This window comes from Rhinatrema bivittatum, chromosome 1, assembly GCF_901001135.1.
Source record: "Rhinatrema bivittatum chromosome 1, aRhiBiv1.1, whole genome shotgun sequence".
NCBI classification, from domain to species: domain Eukaryota; kingdom Metazoa; phylum Chordata; class Amphibia; order Gymnophiona; family Rhinatrematidae; genus Rhinatrema; species Rhinatrema bivittatum.
The window spans coordinates 766,027,224-766,042,211 of record NC_042615.1 but is presented as its reverse complement, the minus strand read 5'-3'; the positions used below and the strand labels follow the sequence as shown (position 1 = coordinate 766,042,211).

General features: G+C 44.3%; 1 protein-coding gene across 2 annotated transcripts in view; it reads right to left on the bottom strand.

Moving 5' to 3' along the window:
- NARS (asparaginyl-tRNA synthetase) overlaps positions 1-14,988 on the bottom strand; it is an 89,648-nt gene that overhangs the window by 12,109 nt on the left and 62,551 nt on the right. For both annotated transcript variants that reach the window (XM_029579638.1, XM_029579647.1), the window contains exons 12-13: positions 11,305-11,418; positions 894-1,025 (exon numbers count right to left, since the gene is read on the bottom strand). In XM_029579638.1, the coding sequence (XP_029435498.1) occupies positions 894-1,025; positions 11,305-11,418 (246 nt within the window). The remainder of the gene's footprint in view (positions 1-893; positions 1,026-11,304; positions 11,419-14,988) is intronic.

The window sequence follows — 14,988 nt, the reverse complement described above, 5'->3', positions numbered from 1 at the left end:
AGGCTTTGAATTCTAGGTACCCTGCACAGTGACAACTGTTCCTTCACAGAATTCCTGAACGGAAACCAGCAAAGTTTTCAGTTTTTTGTTAAACAATAGAAAATAACCTTGTGAATATCATCAACAGTTACAGATGGGTCAATCACACTTCCACTGTATTTCACAACTAAGATTTAGAAGTTATGATTAAGGCATAGATACGAGACTCCTATTGGGGAGAGAAATCTCTAATCTATCCTGTCCTTCCAGCCTTAATCTGTACCTGTCTATTCCTTGTGCAATCTTTACTGGTCAACTGTTATTTTCATGTCCTGGAATAATCTTATGGGATATACTTTCCACAAGACCCTTTTCTCCAATCGTGAGCACAGTTTAAAGCCCAGGTCCCTATCGCCGTCACCAGAACTTTCATATTCTGCGTGGACGGGGAACTTTATAGTTTTGCTTTCTGACCTTCACTGGCCCTCTCTCTCAGATACTACATAAAATTTAAGATCCTTACCCTGCTTTCTGCTGTGGGTTTTACTGTTATATGTTCTCTCTCATCTCATCCTCCCTTCTTATATTCCACACATTCTTTGCTTCTTTGGATCCCCAACATGCCCTTGACCTGTCCAGGACAATCACGCACTCTCTTCACCCCATTATTCCAGAACTAGTTTAGTTAGTTTCAACTTTTATACTAATTTATCATTAAAAAAAAAAATGCAGAAATTCATTTACTGGCCTATCCTTGTTGTCTTAATTCATAAAGCTTTTACATACCAGATCTGTTCTCATCTCCAGAGATTCCTTCCCAACTATTTTACTTTTAATACTAACCAACTATGATCATTTCAATGTCCAAATGAAATACACTTCATAAAACTACAAACAAAAAGAAAAGAACTGACTGATTCAGTGAGCCGAGAGTCTTCAGGACAACGCTGCATATAGAAGGACTTGATCTCTGCAGGGAAACGGCACAGTAGAATTGGTTCATTAATGGCATCTGTCATCTGCCTCTCAGGAGCCTCTGGGATATCCTGAAGGGAAAGCAAGATATCATATACATAGGCACACCCCAGTACAACACAGTATCTCCAAAAATGTCACACCAAGGGGACAGAATCATGAGGTGACCTCCAGTCCTTTCTAAAGTTCCCCAAGTAACATGCCTGCAAAATTCACTGTAGGTAACGCTGCTTCTGGTTAAAGCTAGCAAAAAAAGAAATTAAGACCAAGCCCTGCATTTTTTGTTCTAATTTTATGTAATTGATAGAATATACCATATTTTTCGCTCCATAAGACGTACCTAGGATTCAGAGGGGGAAAATGTTTAAAAAATAAATAATTAAATGGTGTGCTAAACCGGCTCTGTTAGTCTTATGGAGCAAATTAGGGGCGTGCATACAATTTTTTTTGTCCCCATTTCGTTTTCGGGTCTGGGGACGGCCATTTCGGTCCACTCCCCAGATCAGAAAAAAAAACTTATTGTTCTCTTTGTCTGGAAAAAAAATAAAATAAACAAAATCTCACCCCAACCCTTTAAATTTAATTAACTACAACCCTCCACCCTCCTGACCCCCCCCCCCCCCCCCATGACTTGCCAAAAGTCCCTGGTGGTCCAGCGGGGGTCCGGGAGCGATCTCCTGCTCTTGAGCTGTCGCCTGCCAGTAATCAAAATGGCACCGGTGGCTCTTTGCCCTTACTATGTCACAGGGGCTACCGGTGCCATTGGTCGGCCCCTGTCACATGGTAGGAGCAATGGGCGGCTGCTCCTACCATGTGACAGGGAATATTGCGAGACCGAAAGATTGGGCTTCCAGATGGCAGATGAAATTTAATGTGGCAAAGTGATGCATATAGGGAAAAATAACCCTTGCTGTAGTTACACAATGTTAGATTCTATCTTAGGAGTTACCACCCAGGAAAGAGATCTAGGTGTCATAGTGGATAATATATTGAAATCGTCAGCTCAGTGTGCTGTGGCAATCAAAAAAGCAAACAGAATGTTAGGAATTATTAGGAAGGGAATGGCAAATAAAATGATGGATGTCATAATGCCTGTATATTGCTCCATGATGAGACTGCATCTTGAATACTGTGTGCAATTCTGGTCTCCACATCTCAAAAAAAGATATAGTTGCACTGGAGAAAGTGCAGAGAAGGGCGACCAAAAGGATAAGGGGCAAGGAAAGGCTGCCTTATGAGGAAAGGCTAAGGAAGCTAGGGCTGTTCAGTTTGGAGAAGAGATGACTGAGGGGGCATATGATAGAGGTCTACAAAATCATGAAAAGACTTGAACAAGTTCATGTAAATCGATTATTTACTATTTCAGATAACAGAAGGATTAGGGGGCACACCATGAAGTTAGCAAGTAGCTCATTTAAAACAAATCTAAGAAAATTCTACCATTCGGTGCAGAGTTAAGCTCTGAAATTCATTGCCAGAGGATGTGGTTAGAAGCAGTTGGTGTATCTGGGTTTAAAAAAAGGTTTGGATAAGTTTCTAGAGAAAAAAATCCTCTACTATTTAATAAGCAATAGTAGCTTGTGATTTATCTAATGTTTGGGTACTTGCCAGGTACTTGTGACTTGGATTGGCCGCTGTTGGAAACAGGATACTTGGCTTGATGGACCCTTGGTCTGACCTAGTATGGCATATCTTATACTATGTTCTTATGTAATTAACCATGACATGTGGGTGACATCATCCGGCGGCATCAAACAAGCCTCTTTCTCCAAGTTAGAACAGTTATTGCTCTACTGAGCATGGACAGGAATTTCCACTTGGGTGTTGCCTTGTAAGCCTCAGTCGATTTGAGAGCTAAATCTAGCTAGTCAACCCTCCAGGGAGGTGGGTGGGTATTTAGCATGACTAATGCATCCTATCTACAGAAAACACCGCTTACAGTAAACTACTTGCTTTTTTCTGTCGATAAGCAGGGCTGAACCACACTGGAGCTAGGAGTATCAGATGGTACTTGTCTGAGTACTTTTTGTACTGTTCTGGATATCAGTGGGATTAGTGGAAAAGCATATACGAGATCTGCATTCCAGTTGAGCAGAAAAGTGTCCTGAGTTTGCTGGGAATAATGGAGCAAACCTTTCCAGTTTTGTTTTGTTCTGATGCAACCAGGTCTATCGCCAGGAGTCCCTATAGACTGAACAGCTTGCTGGATGTTGATAGCTGCAGAGACTATTTGTGTGGCTGAAAGACTGCTGAAGGGATCTGCTAATGTGTCGAGATTCTCAGAAGGTAGATCGCTTAAAGTAGGGCATGATATTTGGCTGCTCATTCCCAATCTTTATTGCTTCTAGGTAGAGTCCACGACCTTGTGCCTCCTTGTTGATTTACATAGAACACTGCAACTATTGTCCATCTTAATGAGGATGATTTTTCCCTTAAGCATTCGAGTAAGATTGTTAGAGCATATCTAATTGCCCTCAATTCTAAGATTGATTTGAAAACTGCTTTTCTTGGAATGACCAAGTACCAGGAGTCTGAGAAGGGCCACTGAGGTCCTCCACCATCCTTCTCTGGAGGCATCCATTGACAATGCTACTTAGCAAGGAGGGAAGCATAATGGAGCCCCTTCTTGAAGGATGAAAGGGTCTTGCCACCAATTCATAGAAACCTGACTGCAGAAAAAGGCCATTATGGCCCATCTAGATTGTCCATCCACCTAATGGTTAGAGCAGCGAGCTACAAACCAGGGAGATCAGGGTTCAAATCCCACCGCTGCGCCTTATGACCTTGGGCAAGTCATTTTAACCTCCATTGCCTAGGTTCAAACTTAGATTGTGAACCCTCGAGGACAGGGAAATAGCTTCAGTACTTGTTTGTAATCTGCTTTGAAAGGCCAAAAGCATAATAAATAAATAGATTTAGCATTATTCTTCCCATCACTTCCTGTGAAACAGATCCTGATCATTTCTATTGATATCTATATTTTTGTAGACAAAGGTAAGTGAGTTGGTCCCACTGAGAATGAAGACCCCACTGTAGACTTAGAGGAACCATGTGTATTGCTGTTGCCATGTAGCCCAGAACCACCACTACGATCCTGGCTATCGACTGATGTGTATGCAGCAGTCTGTGTACTAGTGACTTGAGAGCAGATGCTCAATCTAAGGGAGGAATGCTCTTGTCCATTCGTTGAGTGGGGATTAAAACTGATTTCTCAAAATTTATTAGGAATCCCAGGGACTGCAGAGGTTGTATCAATGTTTGTAATGAGGCTAGCATACCACTTGCATTTCTCCCATCTTCCTCATTGTTTAGATTTCTATTTGGATCGGTCTCACTCAATGTAACTTCACTTAGAGGTGCACTCGCTCCTCGCTCAGTAGACGAAAGAACATATTCTCTTTCATTTGTATGGCCAAGGGTTCTACTCCTGCTCTTTCCTTATCACCAAATTTTTGGGGAACTAAGACCCATCCTGGATTTAAGGAGCATGAACAAACTCACATTCCAGGAGAAACTCAAATTCTCTCCACATGATCCTTCCCTTTATTCAGAAGGGGGAGTGGATGTGCTTTCTGGGTTTAAAGGATGCATATGCCTATATCCCCATCCATTCCTCCAATTACCAGTAAAAAGTGCTCCCCTTTGGCCTGTCTTCACGAAGTGCCTAACTGTAGTAGCAGCACATCTACAACAGTGCATTCAAGTTGTCCCACACCAGTTGCTCTCTTTCTGTACCTGGCCATCAGTCCATTTTCACCAGTCTCTCTCTCTCCCTCCCTCCACTAGTCCATCCTGGACAGTGTCTCTCTCCCAGTCTCTTGCTCTCTCCTTCCACCAGTCAATTCCCCCCCCCCCCCCCCGAGTTTGTCCAGATTCAGATGGATCCAGCTGTGTGACTGCCTGTAGTTACGCCACAAGTTATTGAATACGAGTACATTCTTGTACATTTACTGCTGTGCACTGCAATTATATGTATTCTGTTTTCATCAGTAAGCATTATGAATGAGTCTGGGATGCATATAATTATTTCTTTGTTATTACATTAAAATATCTTCTATATGCAGCTTATTACTGCAGGTAAAAATGAAAGAAGCACATGGGGGTCCATGAAAATTTTGGAGGTTGAAAAGGGGTCCACATTTCCAAAAAGGTTGGGAACCCCTACTCTAGGCAACTTAAAAATCTCAGAAAATTCCTCCCTTGTGAAAACAAAGGTAAGTTATTGTACAGACTCACTGACACGCTATCAAAGTGAAGATTACACCGGTTTTTTTTTTTTGGTTTGTTTTTGTTTTTAATTCTGAGCATTATTTTCCTATTCAGAATAGTAAATTTGTGCAATTATGTCCCCCAGTGTCTACGTCCCACTACACATTCTGCTGCTGTGCTCGGTGTGCTCAATAAATTAACATCTCTCTTCAAATCCAATATGGAAGCAAATATGTGTCTTAACACAATCAGAAACGTGTCCCTTCTCAGCACTTTCACGAACATGCCCTTTATTTGAATGTTATTCTGGAATCCTGATTTGCTCTCTCATATTCTCTCAAATTTTAGCAACAAACCTCCATCTTCAAATTTGGACACAACAGCTACCACATTAGCCTTAACTTAATCCATTTGTTGTTAGCCTTTTATTTGTCCTGAATGTGTATCTTGACTAGACTGTAAACTCCATGGAGAAAGGGATATTTATCTGTGCAGCATTGCATACATCTTGTAAACACTATAGAAATAAGTCATAGCAGTGTTTCAGATCACTCGCCAAACTCTGCAATTTCAGTTTTAAGATTATAAATCAACTTGAAGACATCTTTAACTGCCCTTATCTCTGTTTTCAGCTCCCCATCCAAATCTTCATGTTTTTGTTTTTTTTTTTGTAAATTGTTTGGATTACTTACCTGGTAATCCCCTTTTCCTTAATGTAGACAGATGGACTCAGTACGAGTGGGATAGTATCCGCGTGCTAGCAGTTGGAGACGGATCTGACGTCAGCACGGGGTATATAGCCCCACAGGAAGCGCAGCGATTCAGTAATCTTCCTTGCAAAAGCTGTTATGGATGTGTGTACTGACGCTCAGTGAAACGTGAAAAGTGAAAACAGGATTCCCCTGACCGATTGACAGTGGCTGGAGACCGCCAGCATTCACAATCGGAAAGCGCAGAGACTGGTAGAGTGTACGCACTTATGTAAACAAATGCCCGGCGTACCCGGAACCGGTGAAACCCACGTGCACAGGCAGCTGGGCGGGATGCTGAGTCCATCTGTCTACACCAGTGATGGCTAACCTATGACACGCGTGTCAGAGGTGACACGCCGAGCCGTTTTTGCTGACACGCCTAGCGTTTTGGGACTATCGATTTTTTTTTTTTTTTTCGGCTGCGCCAACCCTATAAAATTAGTTTTTAAGTTTTTTAGTATCCCTCCAGCCCCCCCCCCCCCCCCCAATGCCCCAGGGCGCAGGGAGGCGCATGCGGCGCAGCGACAGGCAGATACGCAGGGCCGTGGTGAGGCTCACTTCACCACAGCCCAAACAGAAAGATCGTGTTGAACGCGCTGATGCTCCTCCTCCTTCCTGCCTGTGCGGCCCCGGAAGTAAACGTTGCCGGAGCCGCGTGGGCAGGAAGGAGGTGAAGCATCAGTGCGTGCAGAAGAGGAGCATCGCTTGCACTTACGGGCCGCCGCGAATCTCAAATCGCAGCGGCCCGAGAAGAGGAAGAAGCCCGGTAGCAGGGCCACTGCAGAGCCCATCCTGCGCGACCCGCGAAGAGGAGGCCCAGAGGTGAGAGAGAGGCTGAGGGTCTGTGTGTGTGCGCGCGCGTGTATTAGATGAGTTGAGAGATTGTGTGTGAGAGTGAGGACCTGAATGTTTGCAGAGACTACATGTGCTTGAGCAAGTCAGCATGTGGGAGTGAGAGAGAGCCTGTGTGTGAGAGAGAGAAATGCATGTGAGAATGAGAATGAGAACCTGACTGTGTGTTTGAGGGAAGAAGATGGAGAGAAAAGAAACAGAAAAAAAGACAATATGAAAGGAATTGGCAAAAAAAAAAAAAAAGGGAAGGTGGAAAAAATAAGAAAGGGAAGGTGGGGAAAAAAAAAAAAGCCTGTGACCAATCAATTAGAAAACTAAGATCAGACAGCAAAGGTTAAAAAAAATATATATATTTTTAGTGATTGGCACATGTAATCTTTGGGAATGTGCAAGAATAGTAACATCCCCAATAGTCATGTGGCAGCAGTGACAGTGGCAGCAGAGGAATGAGAGAGGTTCTGAGGTTGCTGGCAAAAGAGAGGGGGGATCTGCCTTTAGTGTGTGCATGTGAATGAATGGGACTCTGCCTGGGGGTGTATGTGTGTGAATGCATGGGTGCCTGCCTGGGGGTCTGTGTGTGTGAGAATGAATTGGTGCCTGCCTGGAGGATGGAGCGGGAGTGGTGTGAAAATGAATGGGAGCCTGCCTGGGTGTGTGTGCTTGTGTGTATGTGAGGGAGCCAGTGAGTGTGCGAACATGAGTGTGTATGAGAAAATCCAGGGGAGTAAGAGTTTGTGTGGGAGGGGGGGTGGAGGGGGAGAGAGTGTTTTAATTGAAGATTTAGCCGACGAAATTCAGCAACAAAAAAGTCACTAAGCAGGCAAGGTAAAGAATTATTTGTTTTTGCTTTATTAATAAATACAGTACATATATTAAAATTATAACTTGTTATTAATTAGAGCTACAAATATCACAATTATGGATTTCTCTAGAAGTGACACACCACCCGAGTTATGCTCGGTTTTTTTTATGAATTTTGACACACTGAGCTCAAAAGGTTGGCCATCACTGGTCTACACTAAGGAAAAGGGGATTACCAGGTAAGTAATCCAAACATTTCCTGGCGTGTAGCCAGATGGACTCAGTACGAGTGGGATGTACAAAAGCTTTACTTCCCGCCGGGGCGGGCGGCTGCCTGAGGACCATGTAGTACCGCCCTTGCAAAAGCCGAGTCCTCCCTGGCCTGGACATCCAGACGGTAGAACCTGGAAAAAGTATGAAGGGAGGACCACGTCGCTGCTTTACAGATTTCAGTCTGCGACAGCATCCCGGATTCAGCCCAAGATGCTGCTTGCGCTCTGGTAGAATGAGCCTTAACCTGTAGAGGCGGCGCCTTCCCAGCCTCCACGTAGGCTGCTCTGACAACTTCTTTAATCCAGTGGGCAATGGTGGGCCGAGAGGCTGCGTCACCTTGCTTCTTCCTGCTGTGTAGGACGAACAGGTGGTCAGTCTTTCGCAGGTTTTGAGTTACGTCCAGATACCTGGGCAGCAATCTGCCGATGTCGAGATGGCGTAATAAACGGCCTTCTTCAGATTTCTTCAAACCTACCGTGGTAGGCAAGGAGATAGTTTGGTTAAGATGAAACTGTGAAACCACTTTAGGGAGAAAGGAGGGAACCGTCCGAAGATGGATAGCTTCCGGAGTGATCCGTAGAAAGGGCTCACGGCAGGACAGTGCTTGTAGCTCAGAGATGCGTCGTGCGGAGCACACCACCAGCAAGAACACCAACTTCAAGGTGAGAGACTGGAGAGATAAGCCCCGAAGGGGTCGGAAGGTGGATCCCGCGAGGAAATCCAAAACAAGATTAAGGTTCCATAAGGGCACAGGCCACTTTAGTGGCGGACGAATATGCTTGACCCCTTGTAGGAAACGAGAAACATCTGGGTGCTTGGCGATGGTCTTGCCATCCCTCCTGGGACCATAGCAAGACAGTGCCGCAACCTGAACTTTGATGGAGCTGAGGGAGAGACCCTTCTGAAGCCCATCCTGCAGGAAATCCAACACGATAGGTATGGTGGTGGCATGTGGATTGGTGCCATGAGTGTCGCACCATGCTTCAAATACTCTCCAGATCCGGACGTAGGTGAGGGATGTGGAAAACTTGCGAGCGCGGAGGAGTGTATCAATCATGGGCCCCGAGTAACCTCTCTTCTTCAGTCTAGCCCTCTCAAGGGCCAGACCATAAGAGAGAATTGAGCTGGATCCTCATGGAGGATGGGACCTTGACGTAGAAGGTCCCGGAGAGGAGGCAGGGGAAGAGGCTCCCCTGCCAGTAGTCTTCTCATGTCCGCGTACCAGGGCCGTCTTGGCCAGTCTGGTGCCACTAGAAGAACTAGGCCCCGGTGTGTCTGAATCTTGTGGATGAGGGCGCCCAGCAGAGGCCACGGAGGAAAGGCTTATAGTAGAGTCCCTGGAGGCCATGACTGGACCAGGGCATCGATGCCGCGCGAAAACGGGTCGCGCCTGCGGCTGAAGTATCTGGGTACCTGAGCATTGGACTTGTCCGCCAGTAAATCCATGGCCGGAATCCCCCAATGATCGACAATCATCTGGAAAGCTGTGGGGGACAACTGCCACTCCCCTGGATTCAGGCTTTCCCTGCTGAGGAAGTCTGCTGTGGTATTGTCCTTCCCGGCAATGTGGACGGCGGAGATGTCCTGCAGATTCGCCTCTGCCCGTTCAGATACGGCAAGCTGGCAGGTGTCATCTCCACAGTGCACCGCACAGATAATCGCCGCATCAGAATTTACACACTGACCGGGAAACTGCGGAAAATATATTGAAGGCTCATCTTTTCCTGAAGGTCCCTGATGGAGTAACAGACTCCGAAACACCACGGTGTCGGAGGCCACGCTTCAGGACTTCTTTGCCCTTCTCCTGCATTCAAACAAAGATAAGTGTACACACACTAGTGTTTTTAAAGTCACACAGTGGTTGTGTCACTTTTTCAGCACCTACTGGTGCCACCAAAGCGTATATGCAACCTATGATTATACTTGCCCAGAATGTTACAGGCTTCAACTAATAAGCCACAAATATACTGAGGCCATTTATGAAGGTTGCGCAACGCTATTCTACCAGAGTTCCTCTTCGGCTGAATTTTTGTGTTATGTATTGAAAGGAAAATGGAAGCAGATGCATTGAACTGAAAGTTCAGGACATGAATGACTGCAACTGACAACCCAACAGGCCCAGTAGAACCTTCAGCTGTATTGTGCCACATTCCTGCCACATCTAGAAGTTACACAATGCAGTAGCAGGCTGCTGAACGACACAAAAGAATGTCTGTTCTTAAAATATTTAAAAGGATGAAATATATTTGATAATTTACTTTAAGAAAAATGAGACTGTTCTTTACACAAATCTATATTTTAAGGCAAAATGTTACCTAGATAGAAAAGTAAAACAATTTTCTCATTCATTACTTACTCTGAAGAGCAGCCAATTATAGGAGACTAGTTGCTTTATAAAATTGAAAGATGGAGGAGAAAAGAGTAACCAGCTCGCAAATGAGGCAGGAGTTTCTGTGCATATTTACCAAGGACACAGATTTTGGTTGGTTAGAAGCCAACACCTACTTGAGAAATGAGTTAGTTATGATGTGCTCACTACATTGCTCAGAAGATGAATACCGGAGAGACATACACTCACCAAAGCTAACTATTAAATCATCCTCTAGGGACATCAGCATGCTATTACAGGACTGCCTTTTTTTTTTTTTTTTTAAGGGATAACTGTTTTGTTAGTCCAAAACATGAACAATGGTTCTACAACTAGAATGGGTGGAGAACAGAGTGAAAAGCATAATTTTAAAAGCACATCACTTAATTTTATATGCAATGTACACAGTCCTAGAATGCATGGACATGTGAGGATGGCCAGACTGGACTCCAAGGCATTCTGGGAAGCCTACAGGATGGTGACATCTGAGATATTACAATGCTTCTACATAACCCCTGAAATTTAAGTAAAAGGAAAAATGATCTCAGAAGATTCCAGGCCCCCAGTGCTACCATGGCTTAAAACAAGGTAAATATACAGTGATGCATATGATATTTTGGGTATTATTTTGTAGCCTTTTCCTATCTTGTGCAAGTCTATAACTAATTTCCTTAGAATGCTCTTTGGTCTTCATTTTCATTGCTTTTCTTTAGATTCACAGTCTAACCAATGGTACTGGAATTAGGGGGATCTTTTTTATCCAGAAAAGCTGACTTTTTTTTTTTTTTTTTAAATGATTCACAGGTAGAGGCTAATTGTTAGGCCACTATCTTATCTGTGTAAATTTGGAGCTTCCACAGCATAGAGGTTGAATATTTATGCAAGCAGCATTTCAGTTTTTCATTTTATTTTACGAAGAATGCAGAGAAATAATGAATTGTGACTTTGAAAATGTACTTTAAGCACATACTGATTTGCAATAAACATACTGTCTGGAACAATCTGTATAAGTGTCATTTGTAATCCACACAAATTTGCTAAATTTTTAGGGGGCTGAATAATTTTGCAAGACACTATATATAGATAGATACATACCTCTCCAAATTCATAATAAGTTCCATCTTCCTTCTTGATGTCATGCTCTTTCAGCCAGACAATGGCATCCACGTAGTTCATTCGTCTGAAAGGGCGTTTTGGAGGCTGGAAGCTCTGCAGTTAGAGTACATAAGCAAGCATAAATTCACCTCCAGTTCTAAATAAACACTTTAAAATTCTACACAGAATAGACATTTGTCCCATATACATTTCTCCTATGAGAATATTCTTAAATTGGAACATTTCTGTCAACTCTCTAACATTCTCGCTCCTAAGTAAGGAGATCTACACTGAGGCTCCAGAAATTAATAGAGTATTGCAGAAGGTTCTTATTGTGTGAAAAAATTCAGAGATAAAATTTGGCAAATTGTGCCACTGTATAAGTAAAAGAGTTGAACACATGACCAGAAACTCAGTAAATTAAAATGAAAAATTACTACTTCCTGATAATTTCCTTTTCTTTAGACCAGACAGCTGAATTCAGAATCAGTGGGTTATGCACCTCTTCCAGCAAATGGAGAAGGAGCAAAGCCGACATCACAGTATATATACTCCTGCAGTGACATCAGCCTGTCACTATTCTTTTCAAAAGCCAACTGAGGACAGACTAGCAAAAACTCGAACAGATAACCATTTCTGTACTCAGCCAATAGGAAACTCTGAGCTCAGAAAAAGAATGTATCAACACTAGTCTATGGAGTGGACTAACACTTACTAATAACCCCCCCTCCCCCCCCCCCCCCCCAAAAAAAAAAAAAAAAAAAAAAAAAAAGGAGCCATGCAAGAGGGCCATAGTACAATCATTGGGCAGCCAAATGCGGGAAGCTGAATTCATCTGTCTGGTCTAAAGAAAAGGATATTATCAAGTAAATAGTAATTTCTTATTTCTTAGCGTCAAGACAGATGAATTCAGAACCAGTGGGATACACCCAAGCTATTCCCGAATAGAGTGGGAGGCTGCCCACGGTCCAGTTAAAACCACATGCAAAGATTGTATCCTCCTGGGATTGCATATCCCAGGAGATGCAATCCCAGGAGGGATTGCATATCCTAGGATATGCAATCCCAGGAGGTGTGTAAGGAGGACCACGTCGCAGCTCGGCAAAATGCTGACAGGAGACCAAACTTCTGCCCATGACACTGCCCGAGCCCTAACCTGAATAGGTAATGGCTTTTCAGCATCCTCATATGCAGCCATGACTACCTCCTTAATCCAGCAAAGCTATTGTAGCCCACAAAGCCTGTTCACCCTGTCTACTTCCACCGTGGAGGGCAAACAGGTGATCTGTCTTCCGGAAAGGTTTAGAAACCTCCAGATACCTCATGATATGTCTCTTGACATCCAAGGGTCATAAAAGGCGACATTACTCCACATCTCTTTTCCTTTCCAGAGCCAGCAGGGAAATGGACTGATTCAAGTGAAAATCCGAGACCAATTTTGGCAAAAAGGGAGGAACAGTACGGAGCTGTATCATCCCAGGTGTCACATGAAAGAATGGCTCCCATCTCTGATATTCTATACGCAGAACAAATTTCAACAAGAAACACTTTCCATTGTCAGCAACCTCAAGGAAAGGTTATGCATTGGTCGAAATGTAGAGCCCGCTAAAAAAATAAAAAAACCAGATTGAAACTCCACAAGGGCACTGGTAACTGCAAGAGAGGGCAAAGATGTTTCACCCCTTTCAAGAAATGGGCCACATCTGGATGAGCTGATAAGGGACCACCATTCACCTGACCCCTAAAACAGGCAAGAGCTGCTACCTGTACCTTTAAGGAATTAAGGGCCAACCCATTATTCAATCCATCCTGAAAAAATTCCACAATGAGCAGGATCTTAACTGAATTAGGAAGCACCCCTCGATCTTCACACCAAGCCTCAAACATTCGCCAAACCTAAGCCTAAGGAAGTGGAGAACTTTCATGTTTATAGCAAGGTGGTAATCACTGCAGCAGAATATCTACGCTTCAGCAAGCAAGCCCTCTCAAGGGCCATGCTATAAAAACAAAATCAAGCCAAATCATCTTGAACAGGCCCCTGTTGCAACAGATCCCTGCGCACCTGAAACCAGAAGGGAGAGTCTACCAGGAGCCTCCACAGATCCACACACCATGGTCTCCTAGGCCAATCTGGTGCCAGCAAAAGCATCATCCCTCTGTGACTCTCGACCCTTCAAACCATTCTGCCCAACATGGGCCACGAGGGAAAGGCATACAGCAACTTGTCCTCTGGCCATTCCTGCTCGAGAGCATCGATGCCCAGACTTCAAAGCGATCCTGCAACTGAAGAATCGAGGAACCTTCGTATTGTGAGAAGTCACTAGCAGGTCCAGAAACAGAAGGCCCCAGAGATCCACTATTAGCTGAAACACCTCTTCTGACAATACCCCTTCTCCTGGGTCCAGACTGCCTGCTGAGAAAGGCTGCTCTTACATTGTCTTTTCTTGCATTATGTGAGGCTGAGATTTCTTGAAGATGCACTTCTGCCCATTCCATTAGTTGGTCTATTTCCTGCGACACTTGCTGGATCTTGGTTCCTCCATGCCAATTGATGTAAGCCACTGTCATTGCATTGTCCAACATTTTCCAGACAGCTTGTCCCTACAACCTGTCACTGAACCGTAAGCATGCCAAACGGATCACCCGGGTTTCCAGCCGATTGATGTTCCAGAGAAACTCTTCTGCACTCCAGCACCCTTGTGCTGTCAGTTACTGACAGTGAGCTCCCCAACCCTGGAGGTTCAAATCTGTCAAAAGTACTTGCCAGTGCGGTGATTTTAGGGAAACCCCCTTTCTTAGATCTGCTTGCAACCACCACTGTAGTTGACAGCAGACCTGCATCGGCAGGTGGAGCTGAATCGAATAATCCTGAGACTGTGGGCTCCAAAGAGAGCAAGGAGCACCGAAGTCGATGCATATTTATTTATTTGCTTTTATATACTGGTGTTTGATCTACATATCACATCAGTTTACAAATAATTTATGACAGGTAGAGTAGTAGCAATGATAACTAGATGGCATCATTAGGTAAATAGAGGTAAACAGCAAACAGACAGCATTAAGTAGGCAGCATATGCACCCTTGTCCACATCACCACTTCCAGGGTAACCGCCAAACTGAGCACCTATAGATAGAACCACACTGTCGAGCATATTGTGCTCAAACGCACCTGCGCCAACAACCTCTGAATATGACCCTCTGGCAAGAAAACCCTGCCCTGCTTCGTACTGAAGCAAATACCAAGATACTCTAGCGACTGAGATGGCTAAAGACTACTCGTGGCCAGGTTCACCACCCAACCGAGCTCCTGCGCGTCACCAGGAGGCTTTCTTCCAGAAATTTGGCCCAAATCAGCCAGTCGTCCAAATACGGGCGTACCAGGTTCCCATCCTCTCTCAACTCTGCCACCATCACCACCTTGGAAAAAGTTCTGGTCGTGGAGGCCAGACCAAAAAACAGTACTCAAAACTGAAAATGACATTCCAAAACCACGAATCGCAGAAAATGTTGGTGCTGTAGTTGGATGGGAATATGCAGGTACGCCTCGGCTAGATCCAAGGAGGTCAGAAATTCCCCCAACTGCACAGCCATTATTCCTGAGCGCAATGTTTCCATGCAAAAATGAGTCACCCGCAAATGACAGTTGACCCCTTTGAGATTCAGGATGGAATGAAATGAGCCCTC